Source organism: Mus caroli, chromosome 17 (genome assembly GCF_900094665.2).
Source record: "Mus caroli chromosome 17, CAROLI_EIJ_v1.1, whole genome shotgun sequence".
Lineage (NCBI taxonomy): Eukaryota > Metazoa > Chordata > Mammalia > Rodentia > Muridae > Mus > Mus caroli.
Window position 1 is genome coordinate 46,774,429 of NC_034586.1, and position 25,672 is coordinate 46,800,100.

General features: G+C 47.2%; 1 protein-coding gene across 2 annotated transcripts in view; it reads right to left on the reverse strand.

Moving 5' to 3' along the window:
* The window catches only part of Rftn1 (raftlin, lipid raft linker 1), a 198,139-nt gene that overhangs the window by 59,017 nt on the left and 113,450 nt on the right, over window positions 1–25,672 (reverse strand). For both annotated transcript variants that reach the window (XM_021149367.1, XM_029471260.1), the window contains exon 5: window positions 2,890–3,280. In XM_021149367.1, coding sequence (XP_021005026.1) covers window positions 2,890–3,280 — 391 coding nt within the window. The remainder of the gene's footprint in view (window positions 1–2,889; window positions 3,281–25,672) is intronic.

Here is a 25,672-nt window from a genome sequence, read left to right on the forward strand (position 1 = left end):
CTGACACTAGCACCACAACGCAGGAATGGGGTCAGCCCAACAGCTCTCTCTGAACATCTGGACCAGGACGCAGGGGTGGGGTCAGCCCATCTGCTCTCCCTGTAACACCTAGACCACGATACAGGGATGGGGTCAGCCCACCTGTTCTCCCTTTAACACCAGCACCACAGTGCAGGGATGGGTCAGCCCAGCCATGTTCCCTGTAGCTCCTTTAAGACCACTGTGAACTGTCCCTGACTGGATCTACTGCTAGCTGCTTCCTACCCTAGAAACAAATCAACAGAGGAAGAGACCAGGGGCAAGAAGGGAGGCAACTTCTATAATCCTTTTAAAGTGTCTTGCTGTGATTGCAGAAAGAGACTTAAACATGACAACCTCTTTAGGGGGCAAGCAAACAGCTGAGCAGGGTATGGGATGGTGAGGCTGGGGTTGGGTGCCCTGTGAGTGTTTTTCAGGGCAGGGCAGTGAACAGACGCCCCAGAGAAGGAAACAAGCTAAACTCCCTAGGGAAAGGCTCAGGAGAGAAGCTGGGGTCAGATAAGGGCTTTGACCTGTGGAGACAGAGTCCTTAGATGTCCAGCCTTCAGGAAGGGAACGGTCCTTATCTGTGAGCTGGGAGCCACAGTAGCATCTCCTGTCATAGTTGTGGTGAGTGTAATCGAGATAACACCTGGGGAAAACTGGACCAAGGCCCTCCACTAGCAACGTGTGTCTACCAACTAATTTGAAAACGCTGGAGATGGGAGGAGAGTGCTGTGGTTGCTTGCAAGGCAGGGTGGGGACTGCTGATATGCAGAGAGAGAAAGAGAGAGAGAGAGAGAGACAGACAGACAGACAGACTGACAGACAGCTGTCTACTTGGGAGGACTAAAATGGGCTGTGCGGCTCAAGCTCCTGGCCTGTCCCCAGCTGGAAACCCCCTTCCCACTCACTGTTGGACTGAGGCCTCTGTGACACATTAACCCACCAGTGACCAAAGGATTTGAATTTGCAGAAGAGGACAAGGACCCCAGGAAATGGAGACTGCAGGCCTAAATGCTCTGGGCCTTAGGAGGGTTTGATGTCAATCTTCAGCCATAGTAGAACCTGGGCGATGGAGAGAGAGAGAGAGTCAAGGAGCCATAGAGCAGAAATAGGGCACTGGACATCTGGGAAGGGTTCTAGGAAAGGGTTAAAGGTCAAACCCAGAAAGTGAACCTTCTCAAGGTCTAGGAGAAAGGTGGGGTCTGGAACACAGGCTCCACACGCCTGATAGACTCTTGGGATCAACTGTCTCATTTCTTTTTAAAAGGCAGGATTCTGTGAGGGGTAGCACTGTGCAGCCAGGGCACTGAATAAGAGCTCCCATGGGGAAGTTAGCGGCACGTATCTGGACAAGTCGACCACCTAGCTAGAAGGTGCACAGAGACATTGGTTTTCTCTCCACGGTGCTGCCTGTCTCCCATGGCTGCTATGCCTCCCTCCCGGGTTTCATGCCTGACCTGGACCCTCATCTTCCACATGGCTCCACAGTCACCCTCCCTCTCAGAATTTAGCATGCTCAGCCCTCCAGCCTCACGATGGAGCTCGTCAGACCCTCCCACCAGCTCTAAACCCGAGCGACCATCAAGGTGAGACAGTAGTCCACCTCAGCGAAGTGAAAAACCCTACTAGTAGCTCTAAACCAAAGATCAAGGTCTTGAATAAATGATAGCTCTACTGTATCTCAGAATTGAGGTGGTCCCCCACCCCCCTTTCAGGGAAACCCTGCCATTAGATCTCAGATCTGACCATCCCATTTTTTTTCTCAAAAAGTACTGACTTTGCAAAAAATAAATAAACAAAATAAAATCAACTCACTGCCCCTATTCTCAAGCAGCCAAATCACTTGCAAGAGGTCAATTTCAAGTGTTTTTTAGATAATACAGAGCAGAAATGGTCACTGGGGACATGGTATAGAAAGGTCTAAACAAATACACTAAGGCAACTCTGTGGGTATTCTATTGTCAGGCAACTTATGGTCACCTTCCTAAAGCCAGAGAGGGCCCCCTTGTTAACTTAAGGACCTACACAATGGATGGGATTTCCAGGCAAAAGTAGAGAAAAGGAGACTATGAGAGTTACAGAAAGCTTCAGGAAGTCTTTTCATTCTATATTACACTGGAAAAGCCAAGTAGAGTGGAGGCGTGGGTGATGTCAACCCTACCTGCCGTCCTATGCCAGGGGTGCCAGCTCCCAGCCGGAAGTGGTAAGAGAGCTCACTCATAAGAGTACGTAGAGAATAGAGCGATGGCCCCTTTAAAGGATGGCAGGGTCTGGTAACTGGGAAGTATAATAACTGCTGTCTGTTATGGGTGGGTTGTTACATGACATCATCAAGGCAAAGAGTCATTAGCACTGACAGAGAAGACCCACAGTGGTGACAAAGCATTTTCTCCATGGTGCCCATCTGTCAACTGTATGTGCTTCTTGCAATCAGAATGCTTCCATCCGAGCAAGCAGAGCCATTACTCTCTTGCGTGGCACATCCTCCTCCCTGCTTTCTCACTTCCTTGTTTAGGCAGACACTCAGAAGCAGAATGCCCAAGCTCACTGGAGAGTGGTTCACATTCTCTGTATGGGTGTGAGGGTGGAGAAGTTCCTGGCCATCTGGGAACACTGACTGAGACTATTTCGTCTAGAAGCCACTTTTGGAGTCCCAGCAAGACAGTTTCACTGGGCTCTGTTCACCCAACATGGTCCACAGCTGCAGTTGGTAAACAGCTGTGTAGCCCAGACAGCTACTTGATAAACTTTCTCTTGTCTGCTGTGTCTTCATACTAATTTCATTTCCTTTTCCCTAAGAGGCCCCGGGGAATACTAAAAAACCTCTCTTTAAGCAGGTCAGAACTCCTGGCATTGAACACTTACTCCTGGAGGGCAGCTCTTCAGGCCCATTTGAGGGGTCGCCCTCTGATCCATCCAGTGCTGGCTGCAAACCCCGCAGTGGAAACTCGCCAGCCTCATTCTCTGCCGAGGGAGAGGGAATGCCAGGCTGCTGGGCACTGGGCACGTCCCCTGTGTATCCTGGTTTGGTCTCCGGTCTTCGGTTCACTCCTGCAGTGGCAGCATCCGTCTCTGCAGCCTTCGGAGTATCATTTTCCAAGGATGAACGGTCCCCTAAGGTGCATTTCACATCCCTGGCATCTTCAACACTGTTGGCAACAGACTTGAAACGCCGGCTGCCTGGTGAACTCACCGAGGGCTGGTACTGAGGCACCACGCTAACAAACTTCAAGCCCCGACTGGCGGCCTCCTGCACCTGGGACACAAAGGAGACAAAGGGGATTTTGTAAATGGGACACAGCTAGGCACTGAGACCACTGTGGATTCCCCAGTGTCAGCACAAGCTGCAGAGGCCTAAAGGGTGGGTCTCACTGTTGGAAACACTTAAGCATTTGGTTATGTATTGAAGAGTCTCTCTCTCTCTTTCTGGTGTGTGTGTGTGTGTGTGTGTGTGTGTGTGTGTGTGTGTGTGTGTGTGTGACTATGTCATGCTACACCCAGTTATGAGCTGCCTGACACAGATGCTGAGATCTGAACTCAGGCCTCTGCAGTAGCAGCAGTTTTACTGCTTAGTTGCCTCTTTACTGTTGTTGCTGTTGTTTATATAATTTTTGAGACAAGGTATCACTATGAAGCCTCATCTTGCCTTGAACTACAGATCCTCCTGAGCCTGCTTCCTTAGTGCCATAATGTCTTTTTTTCCCCCTTTTTTTCCTTTTTTTCTCTTTGGTGAGTGTGTACAATGCATATGTATGCACTTGAGTATAGACACCAGAGGCCAATATGAAGTATCTGTCCTTGATCGCTTTCCACCTTTATTTTTGGAAAAGAATCTCTCGATGAAACGCATCTATTTGTTTAGGCTGACTGACCAATGAGCTCTAGGGAGCCACAGCTCCAGGGCCCAGCGGTAGATTACAGCATGCACTGATGTGTTCTGTTTTTAACTTGGGCTCTGGGGGGTCCTGACTCAGGTCCCCCTGTGTTTGTGGAACGCGCTTTACCGGCTGAGCAGTTCCCTCAATGTTCTAATCTCATTTTTCATGAGTCTGGACAAAGGATCTGACAGAATAAGCTCAAATAGAATTTGAAGAAAGGAAGTCCTCATGGTGACAGTTTAATTTTTCTCCTCCACCATCCCAGGAGGCTAGAGTACAAACAGCACAGCTGCCCCACAAGCCCTCACTGCTGGGTGGCAGCACATGATCCCAAGAGCCCCCTTTTGAAGGCAGCACTTTAGGCAGAGGGCCTAGGTGGGGAATCTGATGGCCATCCTTCCCCGTGCTGCCTGCCCTTAGGTCTGAGGGAAGCCATGGTACCCTCGGAGCACCAAACACTGACCCACAGCTAATACTGAGCCCTTCGATCCCCAGTTCCTGGTACATATCATCTCACGCAAGGAACCCGGAAGCTATACCCTCTCACTCCCTGAGCTCCAGAAGAGGAACGTGACCATCTAACTACAAGGTATCTTGTGACACATGAGCACTCCATGAAACCAGCCCCAGGCAGTTGAATTTAGTAGGAAGGACACTGAAAGAATAAGTTGGAAGTAATCGCATGATGAATCCAAGCAAATCAGCTGAAAGTAGGAGGCGGTCTTCCGGAGATTTCCCAGGCAAGGATGCTCAAGCCCTGGGACCAATGAGCAAGGAGGAAAGCCACAGAAATCTTAGTCCCTGATTGCTAAGTGCATGATCTCAGGAACCCTCAAGGCTTCTGCAGTGCTCAGCTATGATCAGGAATCAGCAAGAAGTACCAGCATGGAGCTATTGGAGAAGTGACCTCTGCGGCCCTCCTCACACCAACTATCTATGTTAGTTAAACTGTGTCATCTTGGTTCCACACAGAATATTCCAGAACACAAAATCTACACCAGTTGCAGATGTACCCGACAGTCTTTTTTTTTTATGAAAGCAAGACTAGCAATAGTAGACCTACTGTGCACCCACTATGGGCTGGGCGCTGTGCTGACATTTACACGGTGTTCTGCATATCATTGTCTCCATTTTAGGTGAGGCCTGGGGGCAGGGGAGGGGTTGTAAGCTCGAAGTGGGGAGTTAGAGTTCACAGCCAGGCCTGGGCAGAAGCAGACTTGAGACAGAGTCGGAACCTCTCAGGATGTTAAATCTGTGTATGCCTGCCATGCGCCCTAGGCTGCTAGCTTTCTGTTACTATGAGCAAAAACCTCAGGAAGAAAGACAACTTCATCTTGGCTGCCACATTCTGGGGTTTCAGACAGGGTGAGTATAGAGTGTAGAGCAGCTCTCGTCCCTAGCTGAGAGAGACAGAGACAGAGACAGAGACAGGAGTGTAAGTGTAGAGCAGCTCTTGTCCCTAGCTGAGAGACAGAGACAGAGACAGAGAGACACAGAAGGAACACCTGCCCTCCTAACATTTCTTCACTCCCCCTATTCTACCCAGGTCCCCAGCCAATCCAGTGGTGTTACCCACAACTGCAGTGTTAGCTGTTCTGGAAAGAACCCCCTCACTAAACACACACACACACACACGCACACACACACACACACACACACACACACACACACACACACGCACACACGTTCTACCATCAGCTAGGTGCTCCTCAGTTCAACCCAGAACAACCACTGCACATGTATGTGCACAGGCCTGCTTCTGACTCAGATTCCTCTTCAAAGGTAGATAACGAGAAAGTGGGAGGGGGGTAGGGAAGTCTCCAAAGTCCTTCCTTTCAGTTATTGATCTATGATATTCACCTAGTTTTGAAATTATGTTTGGAAAGCTTCTGAAAGATACCAAAAACTTTAAAAGAAAAGAGTGAGGAGATAATTACATTACAGACCCTTCGGCTAAGGAAAGCTACTGCCCACAAAGCAGAGCTCTCAGTTTCTGGGCAAAATAGACAAAGGGGAGAAGTTGGGCAGGCCTCATCTAAAGTAAGCCAACAGCTTGTCACAGGGAAACATCGCCTTCCTTAATGGACGCTGACGGTGAAACCACGGCAATGGCAGGGCCTGAAGGCATTCAGAAAGACTGAGCTGGGGTTCCTCAGTGATGTGGAACATCACAGAAGGTGGTAGAAATTTTCAGTGCCTTGATGTCATCTATAAGCAGGAAAACCAGGAGCCTCTCATAGCAGACAGCATGTGGTAAGTGGACAGACAGATCAGGGCCTAGCAAAGGTACTAGCGCTGGCAGAGATTCCTGGACTCTTCTGTCAGTCTGGACCTCTGGCGGCCACACAGAGACTGCTGGGGCCATCGGGTAGAAAGAGAGAAGAGGCTCTGCACTCAGCCCATGCTTACCACAGACCCTTGTGCCCTACACTACTCTGTACTGAATTCACTCTCAGCCAGGGGTCTCAAAGTGAGGTCCCTAGGCATCAGTGTCCCCTGGGAACTCAGGCGCATTGTGGATTCTCAGATACCTTAGACCTACTCAGTCAGCCATTCTGAGCTGAGCTCTGTAGTTCAGGATTCTGTCTAGGATATTCCTGTGTCTACATGCTGGAGGGCCCTCTGCAGCAGGTCAGGTGTGTTCTTTATGGTTATGTTCTCAGTGATGGGACGATGGTCTGTTGGGCAGTCATGCTTACTGCATACCTGCATGTGTGTGAACACCTGGCATGCATGAACGTGCACGTTCCTTCACTTTCATTTCTCTCTCTCAGAAAGTCGTATGACCAAGTCTCTAGTCAAACAGAGTCCTGTCTGTTTCTCATTTACTTATTCTCTCAACTCCTTCACAGAACAAGTCTCAGAGGCTTAACAATGGAGGGTAGGCTGGGTATGGAACAGGCTTCATCTAGGGCCCCGGGGTTCTCCTTGGCCCCACTTTCTCCTGGTGACCCTAGTCATAGAGTTTCAGCACGGATCGTTCTAACCACTATCCACATTTGTGCCTTACTCCCGACTGCCCTTGTAAGTCCTGACCAATCCAGCCAGTGGCCATAGCTGCTGGACCTCTGAATCTGGGGACACGGTTCTCTCCCTCCTCGGGTCCTCCCTTCCGTATCTACCCACACACATTCAACCACATCCTGCCAGATCCATCCCTCACCATGCTGCACACAGCTAAGGTCATCTTACTCCTCAGCTGTGAAGCTTCGAGACTATCACATGCACAATCACAACCGTAACGAGGCAAAAGAGCAATTCACACTGCTTAACTCTCCTACGAAATATGTCTGCATGCATTCTATTAGGCCTCTAAAACAACCCCTTACAGCAGAGGAGGCCTGTCAGACTTCCCAGAGCTCTGAAGCAACACCAAACTTATCCTGCACACCCTGGATTGAAAGTCTTTCCCTGACATACACAGCCTCTGCTGAGATGCCCATGAGATGCCAGCCTAACTTTATGTACGCTTGCGCCCGCCCCATACTCACTTCTGCTGTCTTTGGACTACTGGGTAGGTATTGAGAGCACTGCAGTTTGGATTGAGCCATGACTTAATCCAACACTTTCTATCATGGTAGAAAATCTCCGTGGTAACAGAATCAGGATGTCAGAGAAAAGATATCTTTTGAAATTTAACTATATAAGAGTCTCAACTTATTGAAAAAGTCAACTTTGGTTACATAGTCAAGGAATAATTTTTAATACACACACATACACACACACACACACACACACACACACACACACACACATGACATTCCCAAGATATCTTAGATGAACTGGAGGTTGTTCAGTTTTAGAATGTCTATCTATATTTAGAGTACATAGACCAGCCACAGGGAAGCCACTGAGAACTGGGACATGGGTCAAGTTCACTGAATAAGTCATCACAGCTGTGCATAACATGGGACTGTTATTACAAAGCCTCTGCTCTCACACGAGATCCATGGGACAAGATACAGCGCCACAGGCAAAGGTCAGAGACAATTTCAAGGCTGTCATCTGAACCCAACAAGAGAGGTACCAAAGCTAATTTTGTCACCCTGTCTATATACTATGGTAATAAGTTGTTTGGTAAAATACTACGCTAACTTAAATGTTGCTAAAGCGGTAATTTAAAGGTATGATTGACATCCACAACCAGCTGACTTTCCATAAAGTAAGTCAGTTCTACAAAGCAGTAGGCCTCAACCAATCAGCTGAAGGATTTATGGCCATGTGCCCTATACATTAACTCCAGGACCTGGGAGGGGCTGGGTGAGGCCAAAGGGTCTGGGGTGAGAAAGGCTCCATACTGTTCAAAGGAAGTTAGAGCTACAGCTGGTTGACTTATTTTTAACAAATTATTGGAGTATCTAACTTTATGATGAGTCTGATGAATGCCTGTAAATCATCAGCTAATTAACACTAAAAATTAAAAGTTACTGCTTAAAAAAAACATTAAAGGGGTTTTATTTTTATCCAGAAGAATAGCTTCTAGCCATATGTGCCTATAAAACTAATTCAAATGAAAACATTCAATTCCTTAGTCATCAGTAGTGACAATCCTACTGGTTGGTATATATCTAGAAGATTTCTGTAGTGACTGAAAGTCCTACTTGGCATATAGTTGCTATCAAGCATGATATATCATATAAAATGGCAAATGGCAGAGGCCTAGAGAAGAACCTCAGTGTTTAAGAGTGTATACCGCTCTTACAGATGACTGGAGTTTAGTTCCCAACACCCACACTTGAAATGACACAATGATACAATGTGGTTTTCTGGCATCTGCAGTTACCTGCACTCATGTATATACCATACACATTGTTTTAAATTTAAAAATACAAAAGGATGGCAAGAGTCTGAGGCATATAATACACCCCAAATGCACCTTAGAAAAAAAATTACTGTCCACTCTAGCTCTCCTCATAATTCATAGCTTCCTGCTGGGGACACACACCTTAATTTCTTCAAACAGAGTTATGTCAGGGCCAGGCACAAAATCTGCTTTTCTGGGTTGCACAGTTTCCATGACTTTTTGCGGTGAATATTTTATCACATGCACACAGCCCTCCCCACTTTTGTCACTGGTGCAGCTTTCTAAAAAGCCAGCCTCAAAATAACAAGAACTTGAGCTCTCATCTGCAGCTGCCTGTAGGAACGTATCAACACTTAGCTTCTCAACTGAGTGCTTTGCCAGGAACTCTTGCATGCACATGAGCAGGCCACGAGGAAGAGCCACAGAGATCCATGGTGGTGGTGGTGTGGTGGAATGGGCAGGGTGATGGTGGTGGTGGTGGTGGTGGTGGTGTGGGTAGTGGTGGTGATGGTGGTGTGGTGGTGTGGGTAGTGATGGTGATGGTGGTGTGGTGGTATGGGTAGTGATGGCGGCGGTGGTGGTGGTGGTGTGTGGTGGTGGTGTTTTCTAGGTGACCAAAATTCTAGGAATGAATCTTGGGGCAAACAGCCTGGAGACCTAAAGCTTCGGACCTAGCACTGCATCTTACTGCTTACTCCTCAAATCAGTTGATCATATCTAACACGGGAATAGTAATGCTCACTTACCCATTCATTGGATCAGTCATCTTATTCCTACCATGAATCCCTACTATAATGGATGGGACTAGGTTTTAGGGAATCAAAAATGGTGCTACTCTTCCATCTTGGGTACCCATCATTACTCTACCATCCTGCTGTATCATCTGAGAAACCCTAAAGAGTTAACCTTGGCCTTCTTCTTGAACTGCCCATACTCAATTTGAGATGCCTCCTGCTTGTTCTGAGATGTCCAGTGGTTGCCTTTGATGCTCTGCTAGTAAGGGTGAGTTGGGAGAAAGCAGGAGGCATGCTGTAGTAGCTCAGCAAACCAAACCTCCTTAGAAACAAAAGGAAGGGGCTAGAGAGATTGCTCAGTGGTCAAATGTTGGAGGTTGGTCTGGTGCTATGAATACAGATGCTACACTCTGAACCCCAAGATCTGCTTCCTGTCCAGAGGAGTGCAATCTCACATATCCTGGCCTTTGTTGTGTAAACCTTGCTCCCAAATTTAAAGTTGATTGGTTCATTTAAAAGGCTGGACAGCCAATAACTGAGCAGAAGAGAAGTAGGCAGAGTTGAGGTTCCACGGCTCGGGGCCAGAGGGGGAGTCACACTATGTAGAGTGCTTCCACACTGTGTAGTGGGTAGACCAAGAGCTTGGCTTAGACCTGCAACAGCCCTGCCAGAAAACGTCCTCCACCCCACTCGACTGCCCACTTCTACTTGTTGGTGTTGGCCTTCTTATCTACGGCAAATGTCTTCATAGCAAAAAACATGACCACTGCCAACTTACCATTCTGCCTGCCAACAGCTTAGACACCAGAGACAGAAATTGTAAACTTCCTGTTACTCTCAGGGAAATACTGCAGGGACTTGGCTTACTTGGTTCATCTACCACACAACCCTTACACCTAGGGCTCGAGAAAAACCGCCAAGATGCAAGGGCCAGAAGACCAGCGCACTTGCTCTGGTCTTCACATGACAGAGATGCCACATGTAAACTCAACAATATGGTTGCCTAAATGCAACCTGCATCATCCCAACACTAGTCCACATACAACACAAAGTGGGGAAACCTCACAAGCTTCCACCCCAAAATAAAAAGCTACAAGAAATTAATAGCTGCTAAGAGAGGGAGACTGCATCCTCTCAAGGATGGGTCCCCTGACAGGGTATCGATTCTCAAATGGTCAGCTCTGAATGCTTATGCTTGTAGGAGCAACACTAAATAGACGGGTGTGTGTGTGTGTAATGATAATTATAGAAAAAACTATATAAACTTACGACCGAGTAGGAGAGCTATGGGAAAGGGGAACTAGGAGAGCATAAATGAAATAATTCTCAAGAATGGAATTATCAAAAAATTAAACTTCTAAATTAAAAAACTCTGGCCAGGCTTTGGTTAGACGTCCACCTCCGGGGGGGCCAATCAGCACCGGCCAGGTTGCCACCTCCGGGCCAATCAGCACCGGCCAGGTCGCCAGGTGGTTACCAAGGAGACGTCACATCGCTGAATAAAGTCATTCTCAAGAAATACTGCTTCAAGGCAGACAAAATCAACTTGGATATATTTCATGTATACATCATGTGACGAGAAGTAAGGCTTGCAGCTTCTTTATGGCCGACTTGCAGAAACAGAAGCCTCAACGGCTAAGAGGCAAATGCTACAAAAGATGACTGATATTTAGGGCAGACAAAGCTGAGTAGCTAAACTGGTATTCAGCACATTGACATATTTTTTGGTCCAAACTGTTTCTGCTCCGTTACTCTAGGGAATGACTTGTCTGGCATAGACGGATCATTTATCTGCTCCCCAGAGAATGTGCAGATCTCCACCAGGTCTGCTCAAGAAGTTATAAGCACTCTCTGGAACCCACCTCCTCCCAGCCAGCTTGGCTGCCACCTCTGACACACTCCCATTATTCCAGCAAGTCATCCCACAGAGCCTGGCCATCTCTAGAGCTAAGCACACATGTGGTTGAATCAAATAGGTACCATACTTGGTTTGCTTCTTTTGTCTGAATCATAGTGGCACAGCTGGAATCTGTGCACACAGAAATGGTTTGGAGCTACTCACAGTAAACAACTGAGGAAGTATCAGGAACTAGGCAGGAAGAGCCAACACTGGATTCATTTTTCTTAGTCCTTACACCCATTGTCCTGGTTTCATTTTTGTTGCTGTGTCAAAAGCACTTCACGGGAGAAAGGGTTTATTTGGGCTCATAGTCCCAGGTCCCAGGTCCAACTCTGAGTAGAAGCCAAGCCTCTCAAGCCAGCAGGAAGTTTAAACAGATAATCTCATCACAGTCAAGAACACAGAGAGAGAATGAATGCTTGCCTGTCTGCACTTAGCTCACTTCCGCACATGCAGCCCAGAAGCCAAGGCCCAGGGAATGGTCCCAACCATGACAGTTTATGTAATTAAGATGTCTTCCATCTTCCATAGACTCATCCACAGGCCAACTTGGTCAAGATAATCCCCTATTAGGATTCAATTTTCAGGTGATTCTAGATTGTATTGAGCTGATGACCAACACAATCTATCATAAACATGCATTTCCTTTCAATACTCATGCTGCAGACTTGAAAACTGAGGCAGAGATAGATAGGCATCCTGCCCAGTGTCATCCAGCAAATAGTCCAGGGGCAAGTCAAAATGAAATCCAGGCAGTTGTCATTAATGTTCATCAGCATTTTAATGTACCACACACACTTACACTCCCATTACCTCTGTTGTTTCCTGTACTATGAATACCTGGGCTAGCTCTGAATGAGTCTAGAGTATTTGGATTGTGGACATTTTACTTTATGGTGTGGTGTCATGGCTCTCCAGCAGTGGGAAGACAATCAAGACTACGTCAGGAAGGAGGCGGTGGTGGCTCATGCCTTTAATCCTAACACTTGGGAGGCAGAGGCAGGTTGGATTTCTGAGTTCGAGGCCAGCCTGGTCTACAAAGTGAGTTCCAGGACATCCAGGGCTATACAGAGAAACCGTCTCGAAAAAAACCAAACCAAACCAAAAAAGACTAGAAGAGAAAGTTTTCTCTCACAATTTAAGGTCACAGTCCATCCCTAAGGGGGAAGCCAAGGCAGGTGCTTATGAGCTAGTCACATCACATCTGTGGTCAGGGGCAGAGAGAAATAAATGCATGCAGACCTATCTCATTTGCTCTTAGGTAGCTTTTCTCTACTCTTAGAGTGTCCGTGAGCCCTTGTCTGGGGACTGGTACCATCCACAATGGGCTGGGATTTCACAATCAGGACAACCCTGCAGACAAGCTCAGAAACCCACACGATCTAGAGAATTCCTTTCTTCCTAGGTGACTCTAGGTTTTGTCAAGTTGACAATGAAAGCTGATCACCATGGAGATTGGGGCTCATTAGATTGTGTGTGTCTTCATCAGTTGGTCTGCAAGTCTTTAGGGGACATTTCCTTGATTAATTATTGGTGTGTGTGGTGCCACCCCTGTGCAAGGGTGGTCCTTGGCTATAAGAAAAAGCAAACTGACTGAGACAGGGAGGGTGACAGGAAGAGCCTGGGGTGCGATTGCACCAGCGTCTGTGAGCAGCGATCCTGCATGGCCTCTGTTTCTGTACCTGCCCCGGTATCGCTCTGTGATGGACTAGGATTGGGACATGTAAACAAAAGACACCCTTTCCTCCCTATGTTGGTTTTGCTCAGCATGTATCGCAGCAATAGGAAGCAACCTAGAAGAGAAGCCAGGAGATTTGAAAATATGTTCATTTGAGATTCTGAAAACCTACATATTATTGGTTAGTCCTAGCTTCTTTCTCTGTAGTGCAGGCTGACCTATAATTTACTAAAATGGTCCAGGCTAGCCTTTAACTCACAATCCTCTTGCGTCTGCTTTGCAAGTGCTGGGGTTACAACTGTGCAATACCACCCCAGGCTATTCCTATCATTCCCTATAGCAAAGGGAACTCAGTCCAGAGTAACTACAGCAAGGCTCAAGGGCTTACCTCTCAAGACAGCACTATTAAGAAAATGAAGCATCATACTACCATGGGTTTCTAATCATCTAACAACTCAAGTTCCTCAAGAAGAAGAAAGTGGAGGCAATGGGCAATGTTAGCCTGAGTGCTTACTGTCAGGGTGAGCAGCTTCCCAACCTGGGCCTTTGTGTAGATGAGGTAACACATTTCCCTAAATACCCCCAAACAGGCAGCCAGCCAGTACCAGGTGGGTGGGGTGGGTGGGTGGAGGGTGGGGGTGCTGATTCAGCAGCCCCAATTTTATACTTCAGTAACACCAGTGACCTGAGACAGCAAGCTGGGGGTGGGGTGTCCCTGAATATCAAGGGCTTATTAGAACTCCAGGGAATTTTCTAGAAATCTATCTTTAGAGTCTCCATGGAAGTCAGAGCTCAGCAGTGAGGCAGAGACAGAGTTCCGAGAGTGTGAGCAGGAGCAGATGCCCGTCTTCACACCTCGCTGCTTTACTATCCCAGCGCTGTGACTTTCCCCAGCGCTCCCTCATTTACAGGGGCTTCCATGACATTACTAAAAGGCACTTTAACGAAATGTTGAGGCTCTGCAGTTGGGCATCATTATGCTTGGTTTAACCCTTGGTTTGAAGACCTATTGTTAAAAAAAAAAAATTCCCTTGAGTCCAAACTAACAAATACACAATGTGGCCTTAACGGCGCCTCCATGTGCCAGGGTAAATGTCACCGTGAAACTAGGGACTTGGAACTGGTTTCTATTGTGATATGCTGAAAAAAAAAAACCTGAATGTTTTATTGTAAATAAAACACTCTGTAAATACCCTGTGGAACAGGAGGACAATGTTAGAAGACAGAAGTGACTTGAGAGAGTTTTATATACCACAAAGATGGAGGTCCCTTTGTGTAACAACAGGTTATGTGGGGGAAGGAGCCAAGATCTGGGGATATACACTGTTTAAAAGATTATTACTGATGTCCAGTAATGCTTACATTTAATATTTAATTTATTTTTAAATAAATACATATATTTACAATGAAATATAATCCTCTCTTCTTCATGGGTCTTTCCCTTTAGCTGCCATCAAGTCATGTAACTATACATGATAGATAAATAAATGCAATCTGCAGATGCACTCAGCATCTCTTGCAAAGCTATGATTCCAGGGGTGACGACTTGAAAGTGGATAACCAATTTGGGGGTTTAACGGGGTGACTCCTTCTCCCTGGCTCATCAGCAATTGAATTCTCCACGTCTTAACTTCTTGTTTTCTATGCATTCTATTTTACTCTGCACGGCCTCGGCCTCACCTAGTAGAATGGACTGAACATGACCTCGTCGCTTCAGAGCCCCTGTGTGTGAAAAGCTCTTTTCGCCCCCCAGATGGCCACAATCATTTCTCTCAAGTCCGTGCGGTGAACCAGAACCCTCCACACCTACACCGAGAGAGGTGGTGTCTTCAGAAGTGTCCTGTGCTCCAGTCAGTGTGGGTGTCTATGACACCTCTTAGGTGGGTGAAGTGGAGAATCATGTGACCTTTTGAGGCAGCTCATATAAATTCCATGAACTTCAACCTTCTTCTCTTAGGGTGTGTCATGGTTTTAAAGTAGGCAGAGTAACAAGCAGCATCCACCTTCCAGTGCTGAGGGTACCATGCCCTGAAGGTAGACCCCAGTCCCATGCCACCCAGTCCCATGCCACCCAGTCCCATGCCACCCAGTGGGAACTCTGTACCCCACCATTGGGAATGTGGCTCCCTCTGCCCACTTGAAGACTTTGGGGCAAACAAATGGCTGTTACTGTTATAAGCCAATATCCTTAGGTGGTAAATACATGCTATCAGACCTTTCTGTCTCTCTTACTTCCTCCCCAACGCCAGCCTCCTTCCCTGCCTTGGTGTTCTGAGGCAGCTTCTCACTTGGTAGACTAGCCTACTGAGGTGGGGGGTTGCAGGCATGAGTCATCACACCCCACCTAACTTCCTTTGAAATACAAAGATCCTCACTAATTTGTATCCACAAGTGACTGAGTGGCTTCTTCAAGGAAACCTCCAAACCCTCCATAAAAGACTGGCTGAGCAGTACCTTCAGAGATGCAGAAATGTAAATAAAGAGAATGCAAATGTTCTTCAGGAGTGGGCCTTCAGGGCTCTGAGCAAAGTCATTAGCCTCTCAGTTTGCCATGCTGCATCCAAACTGCGGATGCAGGTGGATACCCGTGAGATAAACACACTGCCCTGCACTGAGGGTTACACTATTAATAGGCTCAGGAACCTCCTCGTAGGCAATCCGAGACTTGCTTCTTGTTTATCGCAAGTTACAAATGTGCAGTGCATGAATTAATGATGATGTATTATTCAAGGCTGATGGAAGGGTAGAACTGTACCTACCTTCCCAGGCACAGGAGGAACAGAGGCTCTGAGCTCCAGGCTTAGGCAGCATAGAGAGAGGCTCCCATCACCCTCTAGGGAGCGGCTCAGTCAGAGATACAACTGCCTCATATCCAAAACAGGGAGTCATTGAAAGTCAAGTTTCTACACCAAGCAATGAACAGTTCCATCAAGCACTGTTTCTACTGGGAATGCATCTAAATATCTTCTTTTTCAAATTTTTCTATATTTTTACATACTTTTATACATCTACTTCGAATATCCTGCATAACAATCTCTTTTTTACCCCTAGAATAACATCCCTGTCCCCATTACCATACCTCTTCCCCATTGCCTTTGCGACCATGTGGGGAAGCGGCCACAGGCTGCCGCTGGAGGTGTGGATTTAGAATTGAGTTACATGGAACTTTATTCCGTTTTCTTTTATTTCTCAGCTGCATGTGTAATAGCGGGTGACTTCGGTTTTCTCGCCTTCTGTATGTCACAGTGCCACCCCCACGGTGACAAACCTCCCTAGTTTTCATTCTTTGAAACGCAGAAGTCAAGACTGATGGAACAGCTGCATCTTCAAGTTTAGACTTCTCTCACAAACAGATCAGTTGACTGATGGCAGTGCTCATTTTTAAATTAAAAAAAGAAAGAAAGAAAGAAAAATCGGGAAAAGAATAACCCACTGAATTCTGATGGCATCTGTTAAAGAATAGATTAAAAACACGTTAAAAATATCAATCAACAACTATTGCTAGGGCTGTAAGAAGAGCAGAAAGAAGACAAAGCTGTCCCCAGGAGGCTCATGCATGAGGGTCTGAGCCACTGAGACTCAACCAGCCAGCATCCTAATCCCTGACCTCTTTGGTATCTGGAGGAATAATTTAAAAACTGAAAGAAAAAGAAAGAAAGGAAAAGAAGAAGAGACGAGAAGAGGGTAACCAACAGGGGTTGGAGATCCTATGGCTCTGGCTCTCAGAACTCTCAGAAGAGTCCCAGAGTCAACAGTTACAAGACTGACTGCTTCAGGTGTTGGGGAGACAGCAGCAGGCAGCCAAAGCACTGCCAGGATCAACTCACTCCACGGAGAAGACACCCCAGCCCTCGCACCAGCTTCTCCACTTATCTTTTGGATGACAAATGCCTGGCAGACAGGAGGCTTCACAGAGGGGGGGCTGAGCACCACTGTAGCCCCCTCAGCTCCCACATGTATTCCCTGACAGTGCATAATTAGCACTCAAAACAGGATTGATCCATCTTCTCAAAAGACCACAGACATACCGATAGAAGTGATACATATGTATCTCTTATCTCCTCCCTGCCCCCCACTGGTGGTACCAGCAAACATTTGTAACCTGCATGCTGCAAAGTTATCAAGTGGGTATGTGTGATGTGACACCTAACCCAGCCACCTCCAGGGAGGGCTGACTGAACTGCCAACCGCCCAAATGCTGACTAGAGAGGCTCTGAGTTACAGGACAAAGATACTGACTGTTCACTGCCTCCCTCTGCACTTTCTCTTTCTTGGTGTCACCTTTCAACTCCTTCCTATCCAAGGAGGAGGAGCTGACAGCCTGAGCAACAACACATGGCTGTCACTTTTACCTTCCTCCAAGTGCCAAGAAACTTGCCATCTATCCGCACAGAGAAGAGAGACAACACAAGGCAAGTAGCCCAGAGAGCAAAAATAGCAAATGTCTGAATAGCTGACAGGGAGACAGGAGCTACACATACACCTGTGATCCTAACACTTAGGAAGCCTAGGCAGGAGGATCTATGCAAGTTCAAAGCCTGTCTGGTCTGCAGAGCAAGTTCCAGGGAAGCCTGAACCACTGTCTTGAATGAATGAATGAATGAACAAATGAACGAATGAAATTAATAAATAGGACATAAGTTAAAAGCAGTAAGAAATATTAGAGTAAGCAGAGGTAGGAAAGACTGCTCTGTAAGAAATGAGTGGGGTGGTACCCTACCAGTCCTGCTGCAGGCCACAGCAGTGAAATCAAGTGAAGCCCACTGCCACCCTCCCCCAGCATCCCTCAACACTATATATGCCCCAGCTATGAAGATGCCCAAGGAAGAGAGATGCCTGCTAGGCCTCAAGGGTGGTGAAGGAAGATCTGAGGGGGCGGGGAGGGGGGGAGAAAGAGGTTGTCAAACCATCTGCTGCAGCCAAAGTAGCAATGAAGCCGCAGAGGGGAAGGAGCAATCTTCATATTGAAATAGATAAAATAAAAGGGAAGGGGGAATCCAAGGCCATGGTGGCTACCCTAGCAACAGAGACCCAGCCACAGCACCCAGGGACACCAGAAACAAAGCCGAGTTGGCCTTGTGAAGGACATAAGCCTCTACCCACACTCCTGTTGCCTTTCCTGGGCAATCCAGAGTGTTATTATATGTGGATGGTTTTATAAACTCAACTCTTTAACAACTCTACAGACATTTTTTTCTTTCAAAGAGGGAATGTCTTGAATATGTCAGGGCTGAAACCAGCCAGTCAGTGTAGGCTCTGTAGTGTATGTGTTTGTGTGTGTGTGAGTCTGCACATGCACAAACACACGTGAGCACATGTGCGAGTACAAGATGCAGAATCCTAATCCTACCCTCATCCCATTTTTAAAGTAAGAACCATTTTTTATAGAGAGGGAATCATTTCCTCTTTTATGCTTTTTACAAGCAGGAAACAGTAGACTGCGGAGCTGTGGTGGGTACTGACTGCCTGTCAACATTCCACAGGTGGAAAGGTTTTGTTCGTTTGTTTTGTTCTTGTCTTAGAAGAGCATGACAGTTTGGATGAGATGTCCCCCATAGATTTAGATGCTTGAACACTTGGTCCCCCGTTTGTGATGCCATTTGGGTAGGGTTAGGGGGTGTGACTTTGTGGTTCCAAAAGCCACGACAAGTATCAAGTTCTCGAGCTGCTTGCTGCTTGTGGCTTGAGATGTGAGCTCAGAACACACATGTGATAGGTCTTTAAGAGTTTAAATGACTTATAGCCCATGTTGATTTTAGTCAATGTGTTTTCTAAACAAAATGTTTCCTCATGTTCCCCGAAACATCTCTGCTGATGGTGGTTCAGCTTAGGGGGCTAGAGCTCCTTAGGCAAGAGAGCTTGCTGCACAAATGTGAACACCTGAGCTCAAATTCCCAGCACCATGTCAAAGCTGGGCACATCAGTGTCCATTACCCCAGTGCTGGGGGGCAGAGATGGGGACCCTTGGAGCTGGCACATCTATTACCCCAGGGCTGGGTAGGGGCAGAGATGGGGACCCCTCTGATCCAGTGAAAGACCCTGTCTGAAGTCAGGATGAGGAAGAAAGTGTCATAGCATAACAGCCAACATCCTCCTCGAGGCTCCACACATACAGGCATGCACTACATATATCCCCCTCAGACAGAGATTACCATCATCTGAAGACACCGGTACATGACTCGATCTTGAAGTAGGAGCTACCATTGGAACAAGTCTTTAAGAAATGTAATAATACACAGCTTTTTAAATTTTTGATGCATGTTACGGATTATGAACAACTTGAAATGTCTGTGTACTGATTCCCAGTGCAACCAATTACAATCTCAGTAATGGGGAAAGACAGGGGGCACCAGCTGTGTGGTGCAGATATATGCCCATACCCCCACCGAGTAGAAGGCAGAGGTAGGTGGGCTGAGTTCAAGGTCAGCCTAAGATCCTGTCTAAATAAGTAAACAAAGAAGGTGAGGTGCAAGCAAAAATTCAAAAGAAATGGAAAAAAAAAGTGACCCAAGTAGGTATCTGGAAACAGATGACCCCCACTGCCAAGAGTTAGACCAACTGTAAGGAACTCGCACAGGCTGGCATCACTAACTTGAACAAGAAGGCAGTATGCATAGTCCTTACACACACGGCACACACACTCAGACCTGGCTGATTTCAGCCTCAGCCTCTTCTTTTCAGAAGCAAAGTGTGGACTTTGCCCATTGGACTTCAGAGCATCTCTCATGGCACAGGGGCTCTGTGCCCCTGAACAGGAACCTCAAATCCCTTGTTGGGAAGAACACACGAATGAAGAAAGCTTGAGTTAATTTAATGTGGTTTGCGAGGCAACAAACCTGGGGATACATTCAGTAAACGTTGAAAACTTCCTAGAGCATCAAATTCATAAAGCATTGAGGGGAGGCTATACTAAGTTTTCTTCTACAAAGGCAGGGGGGAGATTCCGTACATAAATTCAAAGGGACCGCTGTGATCTGGGCGACACCCAGGCCTGGAGCAAGCGGAAGATCCAAGCTAGTCCGAAAGGATCCTCCAGCCTCAGTCTTCCAAGTGCTGGCATCACAGCTGCACCGCCATGGCAAGCTCATCTCATTGTGCTAACTCCTCACACACTGCCCACTTTTATACTGACTTCAATAAAACGGACTTTTCCCCATTATTTTTTTTTTATAAAGGTCACCAGAGAGCACATGATTCCTTAACAAGCACGTGTGGCATCAGACTGTCCCTGCTGCCGCCATGAGTAAACGGTAAGAATTCGGATCCCAAATGATATGTGTCAGAAGTAAACATATAAAGGTAGTGTCTGCACCAGGTGTCCCTGTCATCTCTCAGATGACAGAGTCACAAGACAAAAAGTTGCACAGGATAAAATTGCTTCTTGAAACATGGGGGGAAAAAGACTCCTCTTTTATAAAATTTGTAGAGTTTAAAATAGACATTGTGTAGCTAGGCTAGTAACTGATCCTAAGTAGAAATGTGTTGGTTGGGAATGCATTCCTAAAAGGTTCTATGTTAAATGGACTGTGTGGACACCTGCCTGTAATCCCAGTTTCAGGGGCTGAAGCAGGAAGATCAAGAGTTTGAGGCCAGGGCCGGGCAGTGGTGGTGCACATCTTTAATCCCAGCACTTGGGAAGTAGAGATAGGCAGATTTCTGAGTTCGAGGCCAGCCTGGTCTACAGAGTGAGTTCTAGGACAGCCAGGGCTACACAGAGAAACCCTGTCTCAAAAAAACCAAACCAAACCAAACCAAACCAAACGAAACCAAACCAAACCAAACCAGGGCCATTACACACTTTAAAATAAGTGGCTTGGCTGTCATTTCTATTGAGCAGACTTGATGAGACATAAACGACATTGTCCTTCAGAGACTGAGGGGGTAGAGGGGATAGTGGGCATCAAAGCTGGAAGAGCTGATATGTGTGAAGATATGATTGGCAGCAACAGCATAGCCTGGGCAGGCACCTGTTGCTCTTGCTTGTTTAGCAGAATCTAGGCTGTGTGGACCTGCAACACGGTAGATGGCATTTGTCTGACCACATCTCCAGAAAGGCTCACCTCTCCTTGTCCTACTATGCTCTCATGAGCCCCGCCCCCACCCTCTGCCATTGTGTCCCCAGCTAGACTGGTGGGATTGTGGGATGGGCATGAACGTGGGACATGAAGGGGCGGGCTCCTTACGATACTCCTTGAGTCTCCTATCCAGCAAGTCCTCACAGACCTGCTCAAGGAGACCAGCGTGAACTCTGACCTACCAGTACTGCATCATAGAGAAGAAGAAGATGAGGAAAGTACACCCTTGGGAGGAATGTGCAAGCTCATGATCTCTGCCTCCACAGTGGGTGCCAAGGGATTCAATGACATCTGGACAGAACAGAGATGACTGCCAATAAAAAAATACCAGGAGTTCAGAGCAGGGTAGGAGAGGAAACAGAAGCCTCCAGACAGCAGCCAAGCCCCCATCACGGACTTCTAAGCCTACAGCTCCCTCCTACCTTCTCCAGCTTCAGAGGAAGAGCTGTCCTATCCATTGTTATATTTGCAGGCCCTGTGGTACTCACCTTCATCGCCTGTGACATACATTCTCTCCATGTCTCTGTCTGTCTCTGTCTCCCTTCCTCCTTCCCTCCCTCTCTCGGTTTCTGTCAGCCTGTCTCTCTCTGTCTCTGTAGTGCTGAGTGCCAAGCCCACTCTGTTCTGCCAGTCTCTAGTTCACTTCCTCCTCACTGAAGACATCTCATTCTGAGATTCCATTTTTTTTCCTCCCCTCCACAAACCCTCACTTTTTCCCACCTTTTAAAAATGCCACGGTTCTTATGGTCTCACAAACAGGACTATGGCAAGGGCATGGACGCCTGTTTACAGAATTTTCTTTTCACTCAGAGTTGGGAGTCTTGTGCCAAGTCAAGCCAGACCCTGGGTCTGGAGGAAGGCTCTGTGCTAAGAGTACTTGCTGCTCTTGATAATGGCTGGAGCTTATTTTTGTTTTGTTTATTTTCTGTTGCTGTGATACACACCATGACCAAAAACAACTTGGGGAGGCATGGGTTTATTTGGGTTACATGTCTTGATCATAGTCCATCATTGAAGGATATCAAGACAGGGGCCGAAGCAGAAACCACAGAAGGAATCTGCTTCTTGGCTTGCTCCATCTGGCTTGATCAGCTATGTCTTATACAGCCCAGGCCACCTGCCTAGGGATGGCACTGCCAAGAGTGGGCTGGGCCCTTCTACATAAATTAAGAAAATGTCAATTAAGAAAATGCCTCACAAAGATATGACCAAAGGCCAATCTGATCTAGAAATTCCTCCACTGAGGTGTCTCTAGGTTTGGGTCACACTGAGAACTGAAACTGTTAACAGATTCCTAGGTCTTACCTTGACAGCTCACACAGGAAGAGCAGACACCTTCTCTGGCCCCCCAGGGTACCTGAATACATGTGGCACGCACACCTACCCTCAGAAAAATACACGTAAAACAAATCTTCGGGAGAATAAAACTAGACGCTAGTTGTTTACAGAAGGCTCAAGACCTCAATAAGCTCCAGTAAGGAAGCACGGAGCCATCTTTGTCCCACAGGCAAAGTGTCTGTCCTGCCCTCTGTTCAGATTTCACCAAGAAGGCATCAGCAGTGTCCTCCATCGAAGGCCACCCAGTGAATATCCCATCCCTTGCTCCCTTTCCCTGGGCAAAGCTCAAGAGCCCCCCTGGTCTCCCTGCAATCGCTGTTCCCATTCAATGTAACACACTCTTAGTTCGTGACTGGTCCTACAGGTCTCTGCCTCCATCATCAACAGTGAATGGGGGCAAAGGTCACATGAACCGTGAAAAGGGAGTGTAGACAGGATGAGGAAGCTTTTACCCAGAGAAGCCGAGCACGGTGACTACACCTATGACCTCTCAAGCCTATGTACCAACAAAAGTGGACTGTGAGGGAGGAGAGGAGGGACAGAGACACTGATTTCTCTGTTTCTTCTCCTGTAGCTTGGAATTAGATCCAGGGTCTTGCACATGCTAGGCAAATGCTCTCCCAGAAAGCTGTAGTCCAGTCCTTGAATTGTGAGACAAGAGTCTCACAATGTAGCACAGGCTATCCTTGATCCTCCTGCCTTAGCCTCCTGTGTGCTAGGATTACAGGATCTGCCATGACCCACCACTGACATTATGCAGTTTCTAGTACTCCTGCTCCCAGGCTCCCTGCCATTCCCAGCATCCCCACAGGAAATCCAGTTGAGCTGGCTACAGCAAGACTTTTTCCCATGTGATCAAAAGAAGCCCACCCACGAAGGGGGACCACCACCTTTGCCTAAGCTTTGCCTATGGATCTACCCCACACTGGAGACAGAGCCTGGCCTTGGGCCTTTCACACTCTTGCCCCCACAGACCTGGGGCACTGTCAACCTCCCATCTCAATTTACTGAACCTTCTTTGGACACCACTCATCTCAAGAGCCTTCTCCAGTTCTTTTGGTTTCTCTGCAGCCCTCAGTGTCTCTTTTTCCTTGGGAAGGATAGTTCCAGGCAGGCCCTGCTGTTCAGCAATCCCAGGTCCAGGCAGAGCCTTCCCCTGCTAGCTCTGTGTCCTCTTTGCAGATGTGTCAGAAGCAGGTATCAGAAGACTATGAAGTGACCCTGACACTGCAAAGAGCTTTGCACACTCAATCCTCACTTACACATGTGTGCTTGTAACACTTGTGAGCCACTATCCAGTTAGGACAAGAAGAAGCTGTGTCATTGGCTCCAGCCTCCCGCTGCCACCATTTTCAAGCTGGGCCAATATTTGGGTGCAATAATGGCTCCTGCTCCTCTGGCTTGCCCTGAAGGTCCAGAGAGGGTAAGAGGTCTGAACTTTTTATGAATGAACATGGAAGCCATTCACTGTAGGGTTGGCTTCCTCCACTCTCCTCTGGGAAGAGGCAAGGCCTGAGGGCCTCAGTCAGCCCAGGCCTACCCCTAGGACAACAGCTGAGTCTTTGCCCCAAGGGAATTCAAGGGACACAGTCATTCCCACAGTCTCCTTTGTGAACTTAGCTCTGAGACTTGGAAAGGGTCTGGCTAAGCCTTCCAGTCCTCTGCATTTTCAATGTTCTGTGCTCCACAGTCATTTACATACAGGCCGGTTGGCTGATGCACTGCAGGGTAAGAGAGGGAAAACTGAACACAGTTCCCCAGAGAACCACATCAGAGAAGCACTCGGAGAACTCCGAGGAGCCCATGGAAGGGAAGATTCATCTTTACAGGGCTCTCAGACCCTCTGTATAAGGATCACTGAGGGGAGGGAACTGTAAGTAATTGGAGCATCTTCAGCAGATCGTATGCAACCCAAAGATGACTTTATTTTTTTCCAAACTGCGGGGAAATAACAAGGGCTCTTCCCACTCCTGGTCACACTTTCTAGCCAAAAAGTTCCACTAATTTAAAACATTTGGTGGGAAAATAATATTAAGGCATTGTTCTTATGGGAGGAAAAAAATCAGCTTGGTTTGCGTTAAACTCTAACATGCAGAGAATATGAGTTTATCTCACTTGATGGGACAATGGCAAATGGGCTAATTACAATCTCATCTGAAGACATGTCTATTCGGCACAGGAGGAGGAATCCTTATGTCACACAAAAGATGGCCAGATATACAGAAATGACAGCAAGCCACAGGAGCCTGGGAATGCTTTCATCTCCTACCTGAATGGCAGCGAATCAGAAAACCGACCTTCCACTAGCAGTCACTAACTATCCACAAGACCCAGGGTTTCTATTAAGCATATAGAATGAGCAGGTGCAATTATAACCAATTATTGAGTGATCCTCAGGCACCGGTGCCTATACACTCACACATACCACGAGTGGGCAAAGAAACTGCTAGGATAAGAGGGAACATTAAAAGTTAAGTAAGATACAGCTGACATCCTCCAGGGCTTAGACCCTATACAAATGATGCATTCTGGAAGCACAATAGCCGAGTAGCCCACAGAGCAGAGTGCCACTTCCTGAACACCTGATGCCACGGGTCTACCATACAATGATCTTGGTTGGTTCTGGCCAAGGCACTTATGAGTAGTTTACAAATGAGCACACTGGAGACAGCATATGAAACCTCTCCTCCCACAGCTTCCCCCCACACGGCAGCTATCTCAAGCAACCAAGGTGTAATCACATGCCCCCCATGCTTCAGGTCATTAGCAATTGCAGATTCTAAGATGTCACTATCCAACTTTTTTAGAGTATTATTTGCAAAGAAGATGGCCCTCCTGATGTAGGTACTTACGTGATTTAGAAAAAACACTGTGTATTCACGAGTGAACACAAACAAACCCACCTCCATTTTTAAATAATCATCTAAATTCTGCCAAAGTAGAAGCGCCCTTCATGGTCCTAGCAAAATTATCTAAGTTTGACTCTTGGAGGGCTTATCTGGCTCTTGGTCTGGGGCTCCTGGCTCCTCCCAATGTGAGTGATTACTCCCAGGGCCTTGGCGCCTTGAAAGCTCAACAGATGCAGACGGCGAAACGAAGGAAGAAAAGAAACAACCCTTAAAGGAAATCTCACTTCTCCACCCTTCTGCAAAATCCCTCATAATGTAGCCCTCTCTGCTGAGAGCTGGCTCTCTCTGGCCTCTTCTCTGCCTGTGTATGAGGCTTTGGTCCCAACTGCTCC